This window comes from Leptonychotes weddellii, chromosome 7, assembly GCF_054177405.1.
Source record: "Leptonychotes weddellii isolate Sample4059 chromosome 7, ASM5417740v2, whole genome shotgun sequence".
Classification (NCBI taxonomy): Eukaryota; Metazoa; Chordata; class Mammalia; order Carnivora; family Phocidae; genus Leptonychotes; species Leptonychotes weddellii.
This window is the reverse complement of record NC_138375.1, coordinates 93,402,871-93,428,164: the sequence shown is the minus strand read 5'-3', so window position 1 is coordinate 93,428,164 and position 25,294 is coordinate 93,402,871. Positions and strand designations below refer to the sequence as shown.

At 42.7% G+C, this 25,294-nt stretch overlaps 1 protein-coding gene across 1 annotated transcript; it reads left to right on the top strand.

The window, feature by feature from the left end:
• Positions 1-114: 114 nt before the first annotated feature.
• MARVELD2 (MARVEL domain containing 2) lies at positions 115-23,850 on the top strand. Its single transcript, XM_006738854.3, has 7 exons — positions 115-372; positions 4,661-5,824; positions 8,455-8,490; positions 17,095-17,243; positions 17,472-17,643; positions 21,354-21,404; positions 22,024-23,850. The coding sequence occupies exons 2-7, from the start codon at positions 4,676-4,678 to the stop codon at positions 22,144-22,146; spliced, it is 1,680 nt and encodes a 559-aa protein (XP_006738917.2). The 5' UTR covers positions 115-372; positions 4,661-4,675; the 3' UTR covers positions 22,147-23,850.
• Positions 23,851-25,294: the final 1,444 nt, after the last annotated feature.

Below are 25,294 nucleotides of genomic sequence, written 5' to 3'. Positions count from 1 at the left end.
CTTCTTTTACCATTTCCTAACATGTATTGTCGGCCAGGTATCATTGGGCATAGTACATGACTCTCCTTTATCCGTTGTTAACTTTTCAAAAATAGGGAAGAGAATGGCAACCTTGTGATGAGAACTCTCCGGCGGACTAATCACACCTCTTAATACCTTTCCTAGCTGTGTGCGCGCGCCGTGGCGCGGGCGGAGCTGGGCTTGTAACCGCCGCTCCGAGGTGCGGGGCGGGCTCCGACCCTCCCGGGCCGGGAGCGGGAGTCCGAGCCTGACAACGCCGGGCGGGGCAAACTTGGCTGGGCTCCGCCCCGGGAGCTGAGCCGGGTTTCAGTCCCGTGGGCGGCGTGTGCGCTCGTCCCCGCTACCGCGCAGGTGAGTGGGCCCGGGGCGGGGGCGGGGGGGCACGTGAGGCGGCGGTGGACGGGGAGGGCCCCGGCGGCCCCCCGGCAGGTGCGCGGGTTCGGAAGCGGGGCCCCATGCCCCGCAGGGCGCGCCCCGGCCCGCGGCGCTCGCCACTCAGCCCCGCCATAACCTGCGGCCGAGGCCGGACCGCGGCGCGCGAAGAGGTGAGGGCCCCGGGGAGAGCGGGGCCTGCGCGTCAGGAGAGCCGCTCAGCCAGCCCGCTTTCACCCAGGGGCCACAGGTGCGCGGTGAAGCGCGCCCGGCCCGCCGCCCTTCCCCGGCGCCGGGATCCTCTGAGCCCGATCTGCGCATGGACCTAGTTCCGGCCGCTTTGGGGCGTCATCTCGACGGACCGAGAGTGGGTTTTCTGTGGGGCGCGCAGACCGAGTGCTCCCTGGGGTGGGCAGACGCGATGATTGAGAGAGATGGGTGGGACCGGACGCCGAGCGGCGTGCTCGGGAGCGACCCCAGCGCAGATGGTCGGTGTCCCTTGTCACTCACGCGTGGGTTGAGTTAAAACCCTCGGGGCTTTCCCTGCTCCCAAGGAGCCCGGAAACATCTCGTGGGCCCAGCAAAACTTTAAAGCGAGGCTTCTGTTTTTGTAAAGGCGACAGAGAAAGGTTCCCGTGTCACTTTCTTGGGGGAAACCATTTATCCTCCCACGCTATGGCTTTCAGAGCTGTGTGTTCCTACAGAATGGACCCAGAGTCCCGGGGCTTGTCCAAAACAAAGACCCCACTGTGCCTCAGCGTGCTGAATCCAAGAGGGCTCTCAGTGACACCCTCAAAGATACACGAGGGGTACCAGATAACGACGATGTCGTCAAATACCGCTCACCATTCCCTTCTAAAATCACGTATTTTGTTATTCCGTGATTCTCCACATCTGTTTTTTTTGCTTATTTAAAAATTCTTAGTATGTAAACATTGATAAGGTGTTCTAATTCAAATGAGCCACTTTACACAGGTGAAGATAAAGTAAATCCATTACAGTGAAGCACACTTTTTTTTTTTACCAGTATGTTAAGCAACGGGATATTGAGTTACATAAAACTTGCTGAAGTTATTTATGTGCTTTTTTTTTTCTACTTTTCTTAGGAAAGTGTATTTCAAAACTGTAGTCGTACTGTGCATTTCTAGAATTTAAATGTTTTTAGACACGGGGCGCCTGCGTGGCTCAGTTGGTTAAGCCTCTGCCTTCACTTCCGGTCATGATCCCAGGGTCCTGGGATTGAGGGAACCTGCTTCTGCCTCTCCCTCGGCTTTCAGCTTCCCTTACGTGTTCTCTCTCTGTCTCTCTGTCAAGTAAATTTAAATAAAGTCTTTTAAAAAGTAAAATAAAATGTTTTTAGATGCAGATGAGATAAATGACCGAGACAAAAATAACTGCTTATTGCTATCATTTATAGAGCTCCTACTTTGCACTGGGCACCATGCTGGAACTAGCACAGTAATTGTCTAAAATTGGGTTACCCCATTAGAAGACCCAGAAATTTAGAACTCTCCATTTTCACCCATTCCGTGGGTGACAGGATCTACTCTATGGTAGTACCTACCCTTCTGTATGTACATTTCCGCCTGGAGGTCTCCACCTGGATTTCTAATGGGTATCTCAAACTCTTCAGGCTGCTTGTCCCAGGGCCTCTCCAGTTTGGAGGGGTGGAGAAATGTTGCATATGAAATTATTGGATGTCTGAGATTTGCTTCAAAGCAATCTATTGGCAGAAGGAATAGGTAGGAGGGATAGATGAAACAGGATGGTCATAAATTGATAATTATTGAAGTTGGTTGATGGGTGCATAGGGTTCATGATACTATTCTTTTCACTTTTTATTATGTTTGCAATTTTCTATAATAAAAATTTTTAATTCCCTGTATTAAAAAATGTGACTTCTTTCTATCTTCATTGCTACCACCATGGTCCACTGGATTCAGTCCGTGGCCTCTTGTCTCCCTTGTCTCCTGGAGTGTACTCTCAACATAGCATCCAGAGTGATCCCATTAAAACACGTCAGATCCCGTCAGTGCTCTACTCAGAATGCTCCCTTGTCTTCTCATCTCACTCCCAGTAAAAGCCAAAATCCTTTCCAGTGGTTTTCAAGGCCCTCCCTAATGATTCAGATGGACTAAATTCTGCTGCTTACCCCCTCACTCACTCTGCTGCTGCCCCACTGGCCTCCATGACTTAATAGTTCTTGAACTTGCCAGGCACTCCTGCCTCAAGGCTTTTGACTAGCTGTTCCATCTGCCTGGACCACTTTCCCTGATAGCTGTCTGACTTCCTCCTTCACCCCCTTCATTTCTATATTCAGATGTCACATTCTCTGTGAAGACTTCCCAGTCATTCTATTTAAAATTGTAACACCTGACCAGCAAAGTGCTCCTTATCACCATTCTTAACTTTGTTCCTTAGCATCTGATGTATTTCACTTCCCTTATCTGTCATCTCTAATCCCCCCACTGAGACTTAAGTTCCATGAGTGCAGGGATTTCGGTTGCTTTTGTTCACTGATAACACTTTTAGCATACCTGGTGCATGGCAGATGTTTGGTAAATTTGTTGAACGATAGGTCTCCATTTTACAAAATGAAATAAAACAAAGCCTTGGGGGGGGGGCACTTGGGTGGCTCAGTCAGTTAAGCATCCGGCTCAGGTTATGATCTCAGGTCATGAGATCGAGCCCCACATTAGGCTCCCCACTGGGTGTGGAGCCTGCTTAAGATTCTCTCTCTTCCTCTGCTCTCTCTCTCTCTCTCAACTAAAACAAAAAAACAAAGCCTGAGGAGTTTCTAAATGGTTCAACACCACAAAGGTGGGATTCTCCATTTAAACTTAGAGACCTTCATAGTGCCAAGTACATGCTGTATGCCCAGTGAGTTTTCAGTAAGTACTCACTTATAAGCAATATGAGGGAGAAATTTATTGTGCCTGTTTAAGTTACATTAGTGAGTAGTGTCCTTTTTGTATACATGTCCAGGATCACTGATTTTGTGAAGGAAATTAACAGGTTTAGTGAAAGTGCTTTTTCTCTGCCTTATTTTTTAGGTGGATCAAATCCCCTCTGAGATACTGAGTGTTGTTACGGCAACAGCAAATCTCCTTTAGGTGGCCACTCTGAGAAGAGTGCTACACATGACACACACAGTTGCTCTGTGTTGTACTTTTGGGGAATCTTAACCTTCAGTGATTTTTTTTCTCTCAGAATTCAATTTTTTTTTTTTTAAGATTTTATTTATTTATTTGACAGAGAGAGACACAGCGAGAGAGGGAACACAAGCGGGGGAGTGGGAGAGGAAGAAGCAGGCTTCCCGCTGAGCAGGGAGCCCGATGCGGGGCTCGATCCCAGGACCCTGAGATCATGACCTGAGCCGAAGGCAGACACTTAACGACTGAGCCACCCAGGTGCCCCGAGAATTCAATTTTTTTAAAGAGAAATGCATTTCCTTTTTTTTTTTTAAGATTTTTTTAATTATTATTCATTCGAGACAGAGATACAGAGAGCGAGAGAGAGAGAACATGAGCAGGGGGAGAAGCAGAGGGAGAGGGAGAAGCAGGCTTCCCACCGAGCAGGGAGCCCGATGCGGGGCTCGATCCCAGCACCCTGGGATCACGACCTGAGCCGAAGGCAGACGCTTAACCATCTGAGCCCCCCAGGCGCCGTGAGAATTCAATTTTTAAAATCGAGTATCAAGTATTAATATTTTAGAGTGGAAGAAGCAACTCCCCTAAACTGACTTCCCTGATTTGAGAAAGAAAGGGGCTCTTCAATCCCTGTATTTAACAGACTGCTTCTCCCAAGCCATTCCAAAGGAGATTTGAGGTAATGAAAATGAAGAGTATTTGCTGGCTCATCAAACTTTGGTATGCTCAAACTATTAAATATTTTGATTTAGGTGTTTGAGGAAAGGATTCTACTTGGGATGTGTTAGTATCCTGTATGATTAAAATTTAGCTTCTTACGTGGTTTCTACACGTTTACTGCACTCATAGGTAAATTAGACTTACAAATGTTTTAATTCAGAACTAAGATTTTAATTTTGATTGCCCTTAAAAATCATATAGAATGATGATGTTATCCCTGGCTATTATGTTGTACATGTTTAAAATATTTATATTATGATTTTTACATATCATGATAATTAGACCTGACCATAATTGGTTTCCTAAATACAATCATCTACCATTAAGTGAATAAAATCCCAGCATCATTGAAAGAATAAATAACTAGGCATAAGTGATAACTTTAATCTTGGCCACAGGTGTAAAAGTCACAAATGTCGTCAAATGATGGAAGATCCAGGAATCGGGACAGGCACTATGATGAAGTCCCAAGGGACTCACCCTGTCAAGATGGCACCATAGGAACCCTCCAGACTCTTCGTGACAGTGAGCTGGCCGTGAGCGCTGATCCCTTGCCACCACCCCCTCTCCCATTACAGCCACCATTCGGCCCAGACTTCTACTCAAGTGACACTGAGGAACCGGCCATAGCACCAGATCTCAAACCCGTAAGGCGCTTTGTCCCTGAGTCCTGGAAGAACTTCTTCAGAGGGAAGAAAAAGGACCCGGGATGGGATAAGCCGGTGTCTGACATCAGATACATCTCGGATGGAGTGGAGTGTTCGCCTCCAGCTTCTCCAGCAAGACCAAACCACCGCTCACCCCCTAGCTCCTACAAAGATCCTTGCGGAGGGCCAGAAGGAACCTTTAATTCCCCGAAAGAGGCTGAGGCGATGTTTCCCCACGACCCCTATGGCTCACTAGGCCGACACACCCAGACCGCCCGAACGTACAGTGAGAAGGTGGAAGAGTATAACCTGAGGTACGCCTACATGAAGTCGTGGGCAGGCCTGCTGCGAATTCTGGGCGTGGTGGAGCTGCTTTTGGGGGCTGGTGTCTTCGCTTGCGTCACAGCTTACATTTACAAGGACAGCGAGTGGTATAACCTGTTTGGCTACTCACAGCCCTATGGCATGGGGGGTATTGGTGGCCTGGGCACTACCTATGGGGGCTATTACTACAGTGGCCCCAAAACCCCGTTTGTACTCGTGGTTGCTGGATTAGCTTGGATCGCCACCGTTATTATTCTGGTTCTCGGCATGTCCATGTATTATCGGACCATTCTTTTGGATTCTAATTGGTGGCCTCTAACTGAATTTGGAGTTAACGTTGCCTTGTTTATTTTGTATATGGCTGCGGCCATAGTCTATGTGAATGATACCAACCGAGGTGGACTCTGCTACTATCCGTTGTTTAATACGCCGATGAATGCAGTGTTCTGCCGGGTGGAAGGAGGACAGATAGCAGCGATGATCTTCCTGTTTGTCACCATGATTGTTTATCTCATTAGTGCTTTGGTTTGCCTAAAGTTATGGAGGCACGAGGCAGCTCGGAGACATAGGGAGTACATGGAACAACAGGAGGTAAGGAATTTCACCATCCTTCATTCATCCTTCCTTCATTCACCATCCTTCATTTTTTTCCTGTTATTTTCTCCCTTGTTAGATATGTATAGTTGTCGAAACAAAGATTTTATAAAAGCCATTTTTGTTTCTTAAATGATCTGAAATTCGAAAGTCCTAGCTCAGTGTCCAATCTGCTTTTGGTGGGATAACCCACCGTGGTGTGTCACTGATGCATAGCACTGCGTTGGGCACCAGATACGGAACACGGTATATAGTTTGTTAGCTGCGCTACGTCTGTGATGCTTAAGGGGAGACACAGCTACCAAATTTCCGCAACAAAATAACACCACTTTCAGTACAATAAATATCTCCTCATTAAAGTAAGTTTGAGAACAGGGTTGATTCTTTAGTGTGGTAAAGCTTAATAAAGAACAAAACTTTTCGGTTATAGGAGGAAGGTGCTCATATACATGTTAACAACGAGGAGCGCTTTCTTCCAGTGACTTAAATAAAGTCAAGTAAGAAGAGAGTGAACCATGTTTGGTTTTTTTAAGTATTGAGAGGCTGAGTTGTAATGAACATACTCTGTGAAAACTTGCCCAGGCATTTTGATGTTTCATTCTTATTTTGGGAAGATGTGTGTTCCCAAATTAAAATGGGAGCCTGGCACTTGTTTTTATTTCTAGGATTTAACTAATTAAATATAAGAGGAAGGAGAAGGAGAATTATTATTATTAATAATAATACCTGGAGGATAAGATTATATAAAAGCCATATTTAAAACTATTTTATTTGAACAGTAGCAAAAATGTTAGAGTATGTTCCTTTAGCTTCATTATACCCTGAAATAAGTTAATGTTTTATTTTCTTCAGAGAAGTGTGTAGTAGAATTTCCTATGCTACCAACAATGTCTTACTAATTTTTTCTTAATTTTGAGTCAACTTATTATGCATTTTTCTTTTCCCATTTTTTTTTTTTAAGATATTTTATTTTAGAGAGAGAGAGTGAGATGCAGAGAAAGTATGAGCATGGGGAAGGGTAGAGAAAGAAGCAGACTCCCCGCTGAGCAGGGAACCTGATGTGGGACTTGATCCCAGGACCCTGGGATCATGACCTCAGCAGAAGGTAGACGCTTAGCCTACTGAGCCACCCTGGCACCCTCTTTTCCCACTTTTAAAAGATTTCCTAGATACTATATAATTGCAAATACTATATATATGGGCAAAACTATAGGTAAAAATGAAGTCCTGCCTTTATTTACTCAGTAACCTATTTCTTTACTCACCTATATATTTTGTATTTAATCTTTCGTAGGAATCTTACACATAACAACAACAAAAAACTTCACTAATTTTCTAACAGGTACCTTATGTGTTACACAAAGAACCTCAACATGTTTCATTGTGATCCATACTGTCTCATCACAAAATATATTAATCTTACTAGGACTTACTAGAACATAGATTCAAGTTATTTCTAAAAATTTATCTCAGCACATTAAGCATATTTCTTAAATTTACATCTGTGTATACAAAATAATTTCAAATTTTAGCGTTGGTGGAATAGTGGTGAGCATAGCTGCCTTCCAAAATAATTTCAAATTTTAATCAATGTGAAGTGCAGATATGAAACACATACACTTAGTCATGATTTTTTGTAAGTCTAATAACAACAGACTTTTTTTTTTTAAAGATTTTATTTATTTATTGTCAGAGAGAGACAGATCACAAGCAGGGAGAGCGGCAGGCAGAGGGAGAAGCATGCTCCCCGGTGAACAGGGAGCCCGATGTGGGACTCGATCCCAGTACACTGGGATCATGCCCTGAGCCGAAGGCAGCCGCTTAACCCACTGAGCCACCCAGGCGTCCCAGCAACAGACTTCTTAATGTCATTTCAAAATTCCACGAGTATGACTTTAATTACCAACATAATACATTCATTTCTTTCTCCTTTCTCAAAACTTGTTTCCGTAAGACTTTTTTTTCCAAAGATTTTATTTATTTATTTGAGAGAGAGAGAGAGCGCGCGCACAAGCGGGGAGGAGAGGGAGAGAAGCAGGCTCCCTGCGAGCAGGGAGCTTGATGTGGGGCTGGATCCCAGGACCCCGGGATCGTGACCTGAGCCGAAGGCAGACGCTCAACCGACTGAGCCACCCAGGCGCCTCCATAAGACTTTTTATAATGGTTGATTAGACTTGAATTAGCTCTCATGTAGGAGGTTGTGCCAGTTTGTATATTGCTGTAACTTCTTAAAGGTTAGAGGCTATAATGGCCTGTGGGTTTTTTTCTATTAATTTTATAACTATAACTGTTTCAAATTATTTAATTGCACAAGGTAATGGGAGCCAAGAATAAATAAAAATCTCTAGGTAATTCAAAGCAATTACCTAATAGTCTCTATCATGTCTGTACCTCCAACCCTGCTGTGTGTTCCTGACTGATGGACAGGGAGTTACAGTTAACCCACATCCTCTGCTTCTCCACTAGCCCATCAAAAGTTGCCCAGATGAGGAGGAGGGACATCTGTCAAGTAGAGAATCAATGTCTGTGAAATTGAGATTGGGCTTTAAATGCAAATGGATGAAAATATTTACAAAGTAGCCTCACACCCCTCTGAAAAGTCATTTTAACTCTTTTTTTTGTTCTAGATAAGTGAGCCATCTTTGCCATCCAAAAGGAAAATGGTAAGAATAAAGTTCACATTGTATTTTATGTCTAGATTGTTCAATACTTTCTCTCCTCTCTGTTTACCTACAGAGTAGATCATCTGTCTGTGAAAGTGTATCTGTTACATTGAGTTCCTGACTGAATATCCAGTTCAACTTTTAGCTTTTTTCTCATAATGAAAGGACCAAATTGGACATGCATATGGTGTATACTGGGCAAAACTATCAGTTCTATAGTTTTTATAGCTTCTTTTCATTTTGTTAGTTAAAAGATTATGCAAGGTTCTCCTTATGTTTAAAATTAAATTAAAAAGTTTAATTTAATTTAAAAAAATAAAATTAAATTTTTTTAAGTCAAGGGGATTCTCTCAAACTTTCTTTAGTCTTTTTACAGTTCTTTGCTGTTTTTTCTGTCCTTCTCACCTTGCTTTCAGATGTTAAATTTTGTTGTGGCAGAAAGAAAATTCCTATGCCCAGAATTGACTAACATCATGGCAGTAGTCAAGGTATTTACCTTTCCATGCCTTGATTTCTTCATCTGTAACATTGGAATAATAATAATTGATTCCTAAAAAAAAAAATGTTTTTTAAATCTTTAAAAAAAATAATTGAGTCCTACCTCACATATTTGCCAAGAGGATTAAATGATATGTTATTATAATTATTTACATATATATAAAAACCTAATATATTTTGGGATGCCTGGATGGCTCAGTCAGTTAAGCGTCTGCCTTCAGCTCAGGTCATGATCCCAGGATCCTGGGATCCAGCCCCACATCAAGCTCCCTGCTCGCAGGGAGCCTGCTTCTCCCTCTCCCTCTGCTGCTCCCTCTGCTTGTGCTCTCGTTCTTTCTCTCTCTCTCTCTCTCTGTGTCAAATAAATAAATAAAATCTTTAAAAAATACTAATATATATTAATAATCATAATTTTACCTCATTGAAAAGTCCTTTTTTTAAGATATTGGGCATTATTTCTAAGCAAGAAGTTGAGAATCCAACCTTTGGATTTGTTTCTTTGAAAAGGGAGTGTATTTACTTGGTTCAAATTCAGAGGGTCTCTAATACAAAGTCTTCTCTCACACCTCATGCCTCAGCTTCCCAGTTCTCCCGCTTGGAAGGAACTATTGTTAGCAGTGCCACGTGTTTCCTTTCAGACGTGTGTTTATATTATCTGTATATGTAACGTACATGTATACACACACACACACTTTACTCCCCCTTTCACGCAAATGCTGGCATGCCATACACACTGTTATGTCCCTTATTTTTTCTCTTTTTTTTTTTTTTTAAAGATTTTATTTATTTATTTGACAGAGAGAATGAGAGAGAGCACATGAGAGGGGGGAGTGTCAGAGGGAGAAGCAGACTCCCCGCCGAGCAGGGAGCCCGATGCGGGACTCGATCCAGGGACTCCAGGATCATGACCCGAGCCGAAGGCAGTCGCTTAACCAACTGAGCCACCCAGGCGCCCCCCAAGCTTTTTTTTTTTTAAAGATTTTATTTATTTGACAGAGAGAGCACAAGCAGGGGGAGCAGTGGGCAGAGGGAGAGGGAGAAGTAGACTCCCCACTGAGCAGGGAGCCCGAAGCGGGGCTCAATCCCAGGACCCCAGGATCATGACCCGAGCCGAAGGCAGTCGCTTAACCAACTGAGCCACCCAGGCGCCCCCTTATTTTTTCTCTTAACTATACATTTCTAAGATACTTACTTATTACTACATGAAGAACTTATGCATTCTCTTTTTATAGCTATAGTATTGCATTGTATGAACATATATGTCTATTTTGACTGCCAAATTGCCCGATAGAAGTTTTACCAATTTCCACTCCCAGGAGCACTATAGGCTTCCTTACACCTTGACCAACACAGTGTTAGGAAAATTCTTGACATCTGTCAACCTGATAGGTGAAAAATGATACCTAAGGTAGTTATAATTTGCATTTTTCTTATAAAGAGTGAGATTGAGCATTTTTCACATATTATGTTTGCTTTTCCTTCCCTGTTAACTGTTTGTATCCTGTCTACTTTTTGAGTTGCTAATTTATACAAGTCCTTTAAGTGCATGCATTTTGAAAATACCTTTTATAGGTTTTTTTTAACTTTATTCTCTATAACACAAATACAGTATGAAAATTTTTTGCTCCTGGTAAAGTAAGGGGTTTATGAAGTGGACAAATGACACTTTGTTCAAGAGACTGTGATTAATACATCAGTGTCATCATTCATTCAGTGAACAAACATGTCCCAATTAGATTGTGGCCTAGTGATATGAATACTACAAGGTACATCATCTCCATTTCCCAAGGGCTTACAAATCTAATGAAAAAGAAAACCCCAAAGTGTTAGTATGTGTGAAAGAGAGAGTGAGCAAGAACTATAAAACTAAACTTGCTTAAAGATTTGTGTTTCTCAAAAAAAAAAAAAAAAGGAGAGAGAGATTTGTGTTCTCTGCTATCTCCTGGGGAAATCAATTTATGGATGATAATGTCTCAAATTCAACATTGTTACTTGGTCAAAGCAATTGGGATCTGTAATTAGCCACAGTTTTTAATGGGTCAGTTGTCTTAAATAACTTCTGACATGTATGTTAAGTCATCTGAATTGCAGTTTGCAGTTGCACCTTGCCAGGATCCATAAATCTTTAGAAATCATGAGATGCTTGAGCAGCCCTGACTAACCAGGCATGGGATAAATGAGGCTGGGATTGGTTGGTCTACAGAATATTGAAGTTCCTCTTTCACAGGGTAGGGTGGACCTAGAGCTACAAACCTATGCACTTGAAACATTGTTCATAGAATTAGTCACACACATGACTGTGTACCTGTGGATTTTTTTTTTTTTTTTGCTTTTATTGTACTTTGCTTTAACTTCCTAATTCCCTTGTGCTTTAGTTTTAAATATTTATTTATTATTGCTTTCAGGATGTGCATTTCAGTTAGACTTGTTAACTCAGGGGTAGTCACAATCAGAGTAAGCGAAATGGATGCTCACTTTTAAACTGTTATATAGATAGATGGATGGATAGATAGATAGCAGTTGCCTTGAGGAGGGCCAGTGCCTAACTGTGGGAAGACAGGGGGAGAGGGAGACTTACTTTTCATTCTGTACCCTGTTGGACTTTTGAATTATATATCATGTGTATATATTACCTATTAAAAATTTTTAAGATTTTAACAAATTAAATTAATAAATACTTCAAATAAAATTGACATAAGCAACGTAGAGCTGATGTTTAAATAATTAATAATTAAATAATTAGTAACACTGGCCCTTTGTCTGAGATTTAAGTGCAGCTTCCCTATCTTACCTCATGGGCTGCCTTCCAGTGTTGGTGACCTTGACCAAATGAATAGAGCACTCTTCCCAGTTGGGAGTCATGCGAGTTGTTTGGCCAGATCATTGCCAATACTCTTATACAGATTGCCAGTACTGCCTTAACCCTTTCATAAATCCTACTCCCTCAGAGGGACTGACTGGGAAACTCGTGAACCCCACCCTGGCCAGGAATGACCATCATGGCTGCATCACAGCCTAGTGAGAGTCCTAAATAAGTGCAGAATAGAGTCAGCCTGAAAGGCCTGGGTGAACTGGGGAATTGCCCCGAATGCTAGGGTGGTCAGCGTCATTGTTTGGTGAGAATGTGGCTGAAGCAGCCTCCATAGGTAGGACAGGATTAGGGAGCTCTGCCAGCAAGTGCTAGGGTGCCTCTTTCAGGCTGACCTGGAAGACTGGTACCAGCATATCCAGGGTGTGTTGCAGGGTCCCAGCTCCCAAGAGGTCCTGGAATAGTCAGGAATAATCTTAATGGCGTTAGAACCCCTATTCCTAGGGCTGCTTTGAAAATCATACCAATCCCATTAATTTACAGTCTTTCAAGATAAGGGAGCTGAATGCAAAGGGCACCCTTTCACAGGTCGCTTTCCCTGGGAAGTGAATCAGAGTGGATCAACATTTAGGTGTATTCTAGAGGCAGACCTCTGTGAGGGAATCACGTGACTTAATTGGGGAATCTCTATTGGTCTTACCTACTAGGAACCTTTTAGAAAAGGTTGGATCACCAGTTTCTCATTGGTTTTTCACCTGCTTCCTTCCCAGTTCTTAGTAGGGAGGAATTGGCAGGCTACCACAGGAGAGGCAGTGTAGTATGATGAAGACAAAATGAAGTTTGGAATCACGCAAATCTGAATTGGATTACTACTAGCTCTGTGATTCTGAGGAAGTTACTTACCCTCTCTGAACTTAAGTTTCCTGTCCCTTGTTTGGAACTATTTACTGGGCTGTAACTTCTTATTTTGTATTTTAACAAATACACTTTTTGAAGAGCAAATAAGATCATTTTTAAAAAGAAATATACAGACATAAAGTAAGATCAAACAGAGATAGAAACAAATTCTAATAAATCCCTAAGTGCTGGACAGATTTTTTTCCAAGCTAGAAAAGTCAGAATCCAATCTGAGCATTGAAGGTGGTGGTGTGGGTTTGGGATCGGGGCCTCTGCATCAATGCATGGTGTGCTCAGAGGGAGAGAGGCTCAGCATTTGGACAAATGCACACTACTTCTAACTTGGCAGCATATTCAGTCCGTTTTTATCTAAAGCATTTTTTTAATTGAAGTTAGTTGACACACAATGTTACGTTAGTTTCAGGTGTACAACATGGTGATTCAACTTCTCTCTACGTTATGTTATGCTCACCACAAGTGTAGCTGCCATGTGTCACCAAACAACACTATTACATTGGCTGTATTCCTTATGCTGTGTCTTTAATCCCCTTGAATAAGTTAACTGGAAGGGGACCTCCCATTCACATTCACCCATTGTGCCCATCCCCCACCCTCCTCATCAGTGCATTTTTTAATTTGAAAAGCTTAGTAATTATAACCATAGCATTACTTACCCCGTTTTTTAATTACTTTCTCTTGCGTCACAATAAAGCTTTTTTGATATTTGCTGACGAGACTCATTTTTCGCTAGAAGCAAAGAAAGGTCGTATGAAATCTGGGGCCGTGTGTTTGTAGTCAGGAATACTGTTTGAGAGTTGTGTGTCCCACAGCTGGAGCCCAACTCATCCTTCTGATAAGAGCCTAACAAGGTTTTGATTCTTTGTCTTATGTGTACTTTCGGATTTTTTTTTCTCAATAAGGTTTTCTGAATTGATGATCAGTGAGGTTCACCCAAATACAGTGGAAGAAAATGTCAAGAGCATAAAAACAGAAAAATTTAAAGCAGATGAAATAGTCTCTGAAAATATTCTGACTTCTTGAAGCTCCCTTTTTAAATTAAAAAGTGAATCTTGGAATTAGGAATGGGCAAATAAGGAAAATGATAGTTCCTGCTTGAAAAACTTTACCTAGGGAAAAAAATTCTACCTGGGCAGAATTTATGATTTTAACCTGGAATTCTGAACCTGGGGCTGCTGTTAAGCTCTGAAGGGTGAGCATGCTCCATAGCATCTCCCTCAGCCAGCTGTGTGGCAAATGGATTGTTAAATATCTAGAAGCTAGGGTGCCTGGGTGGCTCAGTTAGTTAAGCCGACTGCCTTTGGCTCAGGTCATGATTCTGGAGTCCCAGGATCAAGTCCCGCATCGGGCTCCCTGCTGAACAGGGAGTTTGCTTCTCTCTCTGACCCTCCCCCCTCTCATGCTCTCTCTCTCTCTCTCAAATAAATAAAATCTTTTTAAAAATTAAAAAAATATTTAGAAGCTAAAGAAGGATGCCATAAAATAGAAATCCATTTATTTAAGCCAAAAAAGGTTCCCCTCGTTTTATTTTATTAAGATTTTATTTATTGGGCGCCTGGGTGGCTCAGTCATTAAGCGTCTGCCTTCGGCTCAGGTCATGATCCCGGGGTCCTGGGATTGAGCCCCGCATCGGGCTCCCTGCTCAGTGGGAAGCCTGCTTCTCCCTCTCCCACTCCCCCTGCTTGTGTTCCTGCTCTCACTGTCTCTGTCTCTGTCAGATAAATAAATAAAATCTTTAAAAAAAAAAAAAGATTTTATTTATTTATTTGAGAGAGAGAGCACAAGCGGGAGGAGCTGGAAGGCAGAGGGAGAGAGAAGCAGACTCCCCGCTGAGCAGGGAGCCCCATGCAGGGTTCAATCCCAGGACCCCAGAATCATGACCTGAGCTGAACGCAGATGCTTAACTGACTGAGCCACCCAGGGGGTCCCCGTTCTCCTCTTTTTAATACTGTGGTTCATTATCAAGATCAAACAGGTAAGAATTCCTTAGTGTGAAGAAATGGCATCTTAAATAGTGGAGACAAAGGAGAATAAATACTAACCTCAGAAGGTGTTCCCTGAAATACTCCAGTTTAATCTCCTTTCCTCGGGGTTTCCTGCTCCTCACTTGCATTCTTGCTGTTTGGGACCCAGTGGCCAGCGCGCCTCCTGCACCAAGGCCATCTGGTTCCCCTTCCTGCTGTGGCCCTGGGTGCCGTGGGCCGTGCTTCTCTTCATAACCCTCCCCAGGGCTGGTTAGCTGCCTCACCGGCTGACGCGGCTAATGTGTGGGCTGCGCTGTTTGGGGAGTTAAAAGCTTGTGATTTTTAGGATGAGCTAATTTTTTTTTTTTAAGATTTTATTTATTTATTTGAGAGAGAGAATGAGATAGAGAGAGAGCATGAGAGGGGGGAGGGTCAGAGGGAGAAGCAGACTCCCCGCTGAGCAGGGAGCCCGATGCGGGACTCGATCCCGGGACTCCAGGATCATGACCTGAGCCAAAGGCAGTCACTTAACCAACTGAGCCACCCAGGCGCCCAAGGATGAGCTAATCTTAAGCCAAACCTCAAGAGGCAGCCTCAGAGATAGGGAAATCAGGAAACAAAAGGATTTTAAAGCTCTGCCTGGCAAGCTAAAGAGCAAAGTTTTAAAATGTGTCATTTGTTTTCAGCCAAGTGGGAGCCCTGCTGAGCTGCTCTCAGTTTAGTTCAAGAAGTTTAATTCAACAAGTGTGTGCTGAAGTCCCAAGGGGCCAGTGGAGGGGTGCTTACTGCTCTAATTTTCTCATTAGAAATTCCCATTTCTAGGGAGCTGCCGGAATTGCAGGACACTTTAGGATGGAACAGTATGCATTTAAGTAAACCTTTCTCGTGTTATTCATTTAAAGCATCAATAAGCCAAAAAGTTCTGTTGTTTTGTTCGTTTGTTTTTTTGAGAGAGAGCACGAGCTGGGGGGAGCGGCAGAGGGAGAAGCAGATTCCCCGCTGAGCAGGGAGCCTGATGTAGGGCTCAGTTCCAGGACCCCAAAATCACGACCCGAGCCGAAGGCAGACACTCAACCAACTGAGCCACCCAGGCACCCCTGTTTGTTTTAAGTAGGCTCCATGCCCATCGTGGAGCCCAGGGCAGGGCTTGAGCTCATAACCCTGAGATCAAGACCTGAGCTGTGATCAGGAGTCAGACATTTAACAGACTGAACCACCCAGATGCCCCAGAAAGTTCTGGATTTTAATCATGGCTTTTCCACTTCCCAGCTGTGAGGCCCTAGAAAATTTACTTAATCTCTCTGAACCTGGCTGGTTCCCGTGTAAAATGGAAACCCCTCTCCCGGCATCCACCTGCCTCACCAGTGTGGTTGGTGTTCTGGGCAATGCCCATTGGGGCCCCTGAACGGTCTTTCCCCAGTGCTGCACGTCCATGTGAGCCCACCCATTCCAGAGTGGGTTTCCCTGGGCATTGACGGTCCTGCTTCCTGTGCATCAGTATTTTCGAGCTTGGAGGCCTGTGCCCCGCTACTTCCTTTCCAGGCCGCTTCATCTTGTGCTACTTCTCCTCTTTTGAATGTACCATTTTTTGCTAAAAACACCTCTAAGAACTTTCTAGTTGAGAAACCAGGGTGACTTAAACCAGGGAACCACAGGCTCAGAACTCTTGGACAGCTGAAAGGCCTCCACCACCTTTCCTCTGTGTTTGCTTGCTTTCCTTTTCAGGTAATGAAAACAATGTAACCCGTCTCCCTTTATGACCTACTCGGTGGCTGCTTGTGGTTGATTCATCTCAAGTTCCCCATGACATTTTTTCCCTTTCCATTTAAGTAGCCTTGTTCCATTTTTTCCCCTGAATTTCTTATTTTGAACTACATTTTGTATTTTTTTTTAAGATTTTATTTATTTATTTGAGAGAGAGAGAGAGATCACAAGCTGGGGAAGGGGCAGAGGGAGAAGCAGACTCTCCGCTGAGCAGGGAGCCCGATGCAGGGCTCTAGCCCAGGACCCTGGGATCATGACCTGAGCCGAAGGCAGACGCTTCACCGACTGAGCCACCCAGGCGCCCTACATTTTGTATTCTCTTATAGCTAGTTGGGGCATAAATGCTAAATAAAGTACTTAAGACCCCACATTTAGCATTTCATCATCCACATTTGACATACACACGATTGTTTTACCTGTCGTGTACTCCTTCCTGTACCTCAGTGTGGTTCCCCTTAGCTATTACAGACATTCAGAACAATTTTGTGACTATAAAACATGTAATTCTCAAGTGAAATGTTAATTGCTGCTTCTACTTTTCTTCCTCCTGCTTCTCCCCACCATTTTCTTCTAAGATAAATTCATGGGGGTTTTTTTTCCCCTCTTCCTCGGCCTCTGTTTACAAATAAATCCTCTTTTTCTCCCAAACCGTAGTGTGATGTGGCCACCGGTGCTGACAGACAGAGAGACCAAGAAGTTAATTTCAAAGAATTGAGACCAACAAAAATGAAACCTGAACTTCTGAGTGGGCACATCCCGCCAGGCCACATCCCTAAGCCTATCGTGATGCCCGACTATGTAGCGTGAGTGTCTGTTTAAATCCTTCTTTGAGGTAGAAACGGAGAGATCCCGTTCGGGCATTTCATTTTCTCTGCTTAATAACATTTGTATTTAAAGAGTTGTTTATTCCTGGAGAGGTAGCATATTGAATTGAAGATACGGCATGGTCACTGAGGAATAAGCTAGGCTGATTTTCCATTCAGCCTATTTTCTGTGAAAAAGTCACAACGTTGGTTAATTTTTTCCATCAGAAAATACCCTGTGATTCAGACAGAAGATGAACGAGAACGCTATAAAGCTGTGTTCCAAGACCAGTTTTCAGAGTACAAAGAGCTCTCTGCAGAAGTCCAGGCCGTCTTGAGGAAGTTTGATGAGCTGGATGCAGTGATGAGCAGACTGCCACGTTCTTCAGAAAACCAACAGGTCAGTGCCTGCAGCTGCCTAGGAGGAGCCCTGAAAAAGGAAGGATAAAATCCGACCTTCACGTAAATGTGGGGAGGGTGTAATAACCATGTGCATTTGCTGTCTGTGTCTAGGAAAGTCATTTGAGATCTTCAAGGGCACTAGTCAGGATTACAGTTCACATTATATAGTTTCGTGTCTTTTGCCCTAAATTATTAAACAGTTATAAAACAATTGTTTTATTTTCTTACTTAAGTGAAATACAAATTTGCCTAAGATACATACTGAGTCCATCAGGGTCCCGAAGGAGACTGATGGCACACTCAAACTAAGATAATTCAAAAAAGATTTATTCACAAAGGGGTGGGCAGGGTGTAGGGGAGCAACCAGGGGACATGCATTCTCCAGATTCTCCAGGGGTAAGTAACAGCCAAGCAGTTAGCACCCCAGGTCCAAAGAGCACAGTGCATAAGGACAGAGAGTAGATCTGAGCCGCTGGGCACACACAACAGACTGATAACCGTGATAGTGACAGAGGGAGCCAGGGAAGAGCTCACAGCAGTCACCAGGGACTCAGTCGCTTTCTGTAATGTTCTGGAGTTTAAGGTTGGGGGGAGGGGGGGGAATCGCATTTTAATATTTCTGAAATCAGGATGCCCTGGTAATCCATGGCATTTTTTATCAGATGTACATTTTTTATTGAGACACAATTCACAAACCGTAAAATTCAGATTGAACAGTTCACAGGGTTTTAGTACATTCACAAAGTTGTATAACCATTACCACTCCCTAATTCCAGAACATTCTCATCACTCCAGAAAGAGACCCCATACCCATCAGTACATAGTCCCCATCCCTGCCCCTCTCCAACCACTGAAACTACTAATGTACTTTTTGTCTCTGTGGATTTGCTTATTTTGTTTTGTTTTGTTTTTTTAAGATTTTATTTATTTATTTGACAGAGAGAGACATAGCGAGAGAGGGAACACAAGCAGGGGGAGTGGGAGAGGGAGAAGCAGGCTTTCCCGCGGAGCAGGGAGCCGATGTGGGGCTCGATCCCAGGACCCTGGGATCACGACCTGAGCCGAAGGCAGACGCTTAACGACTGAGCCACCCAGGCGCCCCGGATTTGCTTATTTTGAACATTTCATATAAATGGAATGATATACTATGTGGCCTTTTGTGTTTGGCTTTCCATAACTTTTTTTTTTTTTAAAAGAATTTTTATTTATTTATTTGCCACAGAGAGAGCACAAGCAGGCAGAGTAGCAGGCAGAGGCTGAGGGAGAAGCAGGCTCCCCGCAGAGCAGGGAGCCCAGTAGAGGGCTCAATCCCAGGACACTGGGAACAGGACCTGAGCCGAAGGCAGTCGCTTAACCGACTGAGCCACCAGGCACCCCTTTCCATAATGTTTTTAAGGTTCATTTATATTGTAGCAAGATTCAGCATTTCATTCCTTTTTGTGGTATTTATTGTTTGTATATACGACATTTTGTTTATCCATTTATTAACTGATGGACATTTCGGTTGTTTCCACTTTTTGGCTGTGATGAATAATGCTATGAACATTTGTAATATCCTAACCTTTTAAAAGACGATGTATTAATCTAAGCTATTATTTGTAGAATTCAAAAATTTTTTATAAAAATTTTTATTTATTTATTTGACACAGAACGAGAGCACAAGCAGGGGAAGCAGCAGGGGGAGGGGGAGAAGGAGAAGCAGGCTTCCCGCTGAGCAAGGAGCCTCATGCGGGGCTCGATCCCAGGATACTGGGATCATGACCTGAGCTGAAGGCAGACGCTTAACGACTGAGCCACCCAGGCGCCCCTATAATTCAAATTTTTAAAACTCACAACATTTTTAACAAATGTCAAGCAAGTTAATGTATGTATATAACTAATATATATATACGTATTTTATATATATGTATTCTGCTCCTGTGATCCATATTGACTGGGCATCTTTGTTTTGACCACAGACTTTTTTAAGTGTACATTTAAATCAGTTATAATTATGAGCTCTCTAAGCCAAAATATCTAGAGCAGTAACAATTTCCCACTCCTGGAGCAAAGGAATGGTGTTTCCTATGAGATGCCAGTACCAGGAAGCAGGAAAAATCCAGCAAATATTGCAGGTCAAGAGTCACTTAGTACCATTTGAAAGATAAACAGGGTCCACGGTTTCAGGAGGTCGCCCAAATTTATAGCCCTCGAAGGAGTGCAGGAAGGATTGAGCAGGCCCCAGGAGACTGGATGGGCACAGGCTGGGAAGAGCAAGCTGGTTGACGGACAGGACGCTGACAATCCAATCGTGTAGTCTTTTGAGCCTGGACCCAGTGGGCTCTGGTTTATGGGCTTTGTGTGGATGGGCAAGGGCTCAGCCATGTGGGTCTGCAACTGATGGGTGGGAAGGGCCTGATTGTAGTACGGGCTGAGACTGGGTCCCCCCGTGATATTTCTGTACAGTGTCAACAATAATCACTTCCTGTGGTTTGTACACAGCATGGTAAGTAAGTAGCCAAATGACAAGGCCACAGTTAGTCTCCATGTGTCCTCAAGTCCCGATCTAAAGCAGAAATATTAATTGTATCACAAAAGTTAACTTCTCGTCGGCCACAGGCTGAGCTTTGCCAAGGACGGGAATCTGAGGGGAGGCCCGTTCATTTCCCAGCAGGTCCCCAGGGCGGTGTTCCAAAGCCCAGCGGGCTCGTTTGGAGGTATAGGTTCTCCCAAAGACCTGCTTGTGTGCCCTTGAAAAATTAATCATATGACTTTTCTAAGCCTATAAGAGAGGAATATTGCCCAAAATAATCTGTCCGGTCCTCAGTGTCTTAAATTCCGTTTTTCAGACCGCCTCTGGATAGGTTTTGCTGTTCTTATCCCTGCCTGCATCTCCATCACTGCACCACTGGCCCCGGGCAGCTAGTTAAGAGTCCAGGCCCTCTTCAGACAGGTGACAACTGAATTAGCCGGTCACCTTGATGCTGGCCAGTGATCAAAGCACAAATGAAACTCATGTGAAAGGCACAGAAGAATTAAAATATGTCACGAAGAGAATGTGGGTGGGTGATGAGAAACGTTCTCAGGGGAGGCTTTTAGAACTAAACATTATATTTTATATTTTATGTCTTAGGTTTACAGTGTCTGACAACTCTAAAGCACAGGTTTTGCATGGATAAATTGCCTTAGTAGTCTGTTCCCTTTGGACAGACTGTTCAGTCCATTAACAAATTTCGTATTTATTATAAATATGTTCCTAGTTCGAAGGAACCTTATTTAGTTATTTTTGAAAGTCGAATAGTCTCAACCTCTTAATCCCAGTGTGTAATGTGGTTATTACATACCAAGCACTTTACAAGCATCATTTCAAGTATGTGAACCTTCTCATAACTTAATGAGGTACTTGGGGTTACTGCCAAGAGAGCGGAGTCCCGGGATAAACGGCTTGCCCAGGGTCACACAGCTGGCATGTAGTGGCCCTGGGACTCAGTGCTGGTTTCAGGCAGGCGGGGCCTTTCTCTCCTGTTCACCTCTAGAGGCCAGTGAGTGTGGCAGGTAGTAAGTCCTCTAGTCTTTGTCCAGTGAATTGAATTTTAGTGTGTGAATACTTGAATTATAGTCTTGGATAAAAATTTTCTGTTCTAATTCCCAGTGTACTTAGATAATCTTGAGCTATGATTTGAGTAAATGCAGGTGTTTTAATTCAAGTGTACAATATATTATTTTTAGGAACATGAGAGAATTTCAAGAATCCATGAAGAGTTTAAGAAAAAAAAGAATGTGAGTAAACCCATTTTCTTCTTCAAAGTATATTCTTACCCAGGTACAGTGGTGACAGCTGACAGACCTTAGATTCTTTCAGCTAAAGTAGCTCTTTTTTAATATTTCTTCAGATGCTACTTACTAGAGAACATGAGTGGCTCCTGAATGCCTTTTCTTCTCTTCTCTGTCCTGAACACATTCTGTTACATCCTGGTTTTTAGCAACCTAGAGAAATGAGCACCAATATAGAACTTTTCACTGAAATTTCCTTCAAAATAAATTAAGTTGATTTACATTTTTCACTCCATCCGTAATTACACAGATCAGTAGAGGCTGGAGAGAGCTTTTATTAATCCTTTCTGTACTTATTATTTGCTCTTTGATATATTTTAAACTACTAAAGTTAAAGTTGTCTCAGCTCTCTGTATTTCCCACTCAATTTTGCTGTGAAACTTTTAGTATTCTAAAAAATAACATCATCTTTAAAAATGTAAAGAGCTGTTATTCTTCTTAGGAAGATTTTAAAATCTGTTGCAGGAAATCTGCTATGAAGGGTCATTTTCCGGGTGATGATACGTTTCTGTGTCCTTCACTGAGGAAACTAGAAGCTAAAATATTGGTTGTGTTTCTCCTCCAGGATCCCACATTTCTGGAAAAAAAAGAACGCTGTGATTATCTGAAGAATAAACTTTCTCACATAAAGCAAAGAATTCAAGAATATGATAAAGTAATGAATTGGAATGTACAAGGTTATTCTTAAAACCTTATTTGAAACCACTTTTTTTATATTAAACTTAATATTTATTTACCGTCTTTTCCATGCTAGTCTGTGATAGAGAAATATGTGCTCTCTGCATCAGCATCTAGTTGGTTTAGCTGGGATGCCATGCTTTGATAGTATGACTTCACTTCAGACATTTCAAAACAAGTTCAAACTTACCAAGGACCTTTACTCAGAATGGAAGAAATGCTGTGTCCATCTGTGTACACTTTATATTTATCCTGTTAGAGGTAAAAGTCATTTAGAGATCATATCCTCACAGTGTGATGAACACACGGAGTATCATTCTGGTGCTGCTTTTCCCTTTTTAACTCAGGTCGACTCCTGGGGTTTTTCTAGGACACGCGTCTCTTCCTAGCCAAGGTGTCCTGCCTTCTCTTGAAAGGGCCTTGGACCCGAGATCAACATTTTCAAGTCTTAATGATCTCGGGCAAGTTGCTCGATCTCTCTATGCTTATTTTCTTGTCTGCAAAACTGAAGCTAACCGTAGTGCCTACCTTGTAGGGTTGTTATGAAGATGAAATGAGTAATGTTTGTAAAGCACTTAGAAGAGACCCCGGCACGTTACACACAGTCCATTAGCGCGTGCATTCTGTAGAAGTGATCGTGACATGAACAAACTGCCAAGGAAAGGCTTTTAATGAGCACACTCAACCAGGTAACCAGAAGGCCCACGTGTCTCATGGATTTCCTTTTTTGCAGTGAATAACTCTTGCCATATGTAGCCTTAAGCAGATGCTTCCCTGTGGTTCTGCGCCCACTGGGGTCCACCACACCCTTCCTATCATGAATCGCTGTCACTGTGCACAGAGGTCCGCCTCCCTGCAGCCCAGCCCTTCCCGTACATGCCCATTGCAAGGACTGTGTAACTATTGTTGCCTCTTCTGCCCTGTTGGCTAAGGCCCCATGATCCTCCATTTACTTAGAATCTCCTTTTGATTTATTGTGATGCTTCATCTTCCCAACCATTCTCTTGGCTGTGGGGCTTTATCCATGAGAAGTGTTTTATTTTTATTAGTATAAACAATGGACTACCTTAAAAAAATGTGTTTAAATATCATTGCTCTTGGATCCTATTTAGCAGCGTCTATCTTGTGGCAAGTTTCCTAGGTGCAGAAGTACACCAGAGCTGCCATTCGGACAGTTAATGTTCAGAGAATTTTCTAAAGCAGTGAAACCAAAGAAAAGCATGTGGAAAAGCAAGAGGCTTCAAAAGCGTCGGATACTGAATGGACTTCCTAGTTTTTCTTTATCTTTGAAATCTCATTTAGTGTCTATTGTTAATATTTTAATGCCGTGGCTCCCAGAGTATGCTTAACGCCCTGAGTGTCTGAAGAGGTGACATGTGGGGAAGTGTGAGGTCCCTCTCGAAGCCCCCCCCTTAACTGGAACAGCTTCACTTTCTGTTTTATATATTTGGGCCCCATGTTAACATTTTACTTAAGAAGCACACCAATGCTTTAAAAAAAGGAAAAAAAAAAACAACCCATGAAATAATACCATTTTGATAGATTGTAAGGAGTTAGATTCATTGTGAAATGAAGTGTTAAAGAAATTTAACTTTGTGAAACTGAATTTTACTATAATCGTAAATGTTAATCTTTGAAAACCAATGTTGTAACACTAACTTTTAAAATTTTTTATGTCAATACCTAGGCATATTAAAATTTCAACTACTTGTTTCTTCTGTGTGCCCTTCATTGTTTGTTTTTCTAGCATTCCTGGGTTGACTGGGCATGTTCTTGCAAATATTTTCCATTATCAGAAAACAAACTGGGGGCGCCTGGGTGGCTCAGTTGTTTAAGCGACTGCCTTCAGCTCAGGTCATGATCCTGGAGTCCCGGGGTCGAGTCCCGCATCGGGCTCCCTGCTCAGCAAGGAGCCTGCTTCTCCCTCTGACCCTCCCCCCTCTCATGTACTCTCTCTCATTCTCACTCTCTCAAATAAATAAATAAATCTTTAAAAAAAAAAAAAGAAAACAAACTGGAAAGTCATTGAAAACCTGTAGGTCATGATATTCAGGTGACAGTTTCCTCCTCCCCCATTATTTGCAAAAATTCAAAGCCAAGGCCACTGTGTACCCCAAGCTGAGTGGCTTACAACAACAGAAATCTGTTGTCCTATGGTTCTGCAGGCAGAAGTCTGAAATCAGGGTGTCAGCATGGCCAAGCTCTCTCTCAAACAAGTAGGATAATCCTTCCTAGCTTTGATGGTTTGCTGGCAATCTTTGATATTCTTTGGCTTGTGTGTTTATCACCCCAATCCTCTGCCTTCACATTGCCTTCTCCCTTGTGTTTCAGTCTTCACTTGGCTATCTTCTTATAAGGACACCAATCATATTGGATTATGGACCCACCCTCTCATCTATGACTTCGTCTTAACTAATTACCCCTGCAAGGACCCTATTTCCAAATAATATCACATCTTGATGTACCAGAGGTTAGAACATTTTTTTGCAGGGGGGAGGATACTATTCAGCCCATAACAGCCACCTTTAGCAAGTTGTGAGATCCAGAAGCAAAGATATTTCCCTGTACATTTTCCTTCTTCCAGATGACTTTAACATATATCCTAATTTGAAACTTAATAGGAGAATATGTCAATATATCTAAAACTTAGAAGAAAGTACATATTCTTCAGTCATGCATTTGCCAGTTATGTGCCAAAGGCTTTTGTTGGTCAGATCACTGTTCTAGCATTGAAGGTACAGTAGTCAGTGAAGCAGGGAACCTGAGGCTGTTGTCCAAGAGGAGATCTGAGTGAGAAGGCCAGGGCTTGGTGATGACGTACACGTTTTTGTTATGCACATTTCTAGAAATGGTTTGTGTACTGAACCTGATACTGAGACGGGCCAATGTTCAAAAGATAGGCAATATAGGAAAAAATCTATAATTTTTTTCTGATTCTCATCTTTAAAAAAAAAACTATTGCAGAAAAATTTTTTAGGAAAAAATACTAGTAAGTATAAAAGCTTAGAAAATAAAAGTTCCACCACTATTGGGGTGCCTGGCTGGCTCATTCGGTAGAGCATGTGACTCTTCATCTTGGGATCTTGAGTTCAAGTCCTATGTTGGGGGTAGAATACTTTAAAAAATAAGTAAATAAAAGTCCCACCACTATCAATTCC

Bases quoted from the DNA above. Each gene is read 5' to 3' on its own strand.
- MARVELD2 (XM_006738854.3), top strand. From the start codon at position 4,676: ATGTCGTCAAATGATGGAAGATCCAGGAATCGGGACAGGCACTATGAT. The intron at 5,825-8,454 runs GTAAGGAATTTC...TTTTTGTTCTAG, and splicing joins AGTACATGGAACAACAGGAG to ATAAGTGAGCCATCTTTGCC. The intron at 8,491-17,094 runs GTAAGAATAAAG...CCCAAACCGTAG, and splicing joins TGCCATCCAAAAGGAAAATG to TGTGATGTGGCCACCGGTGC.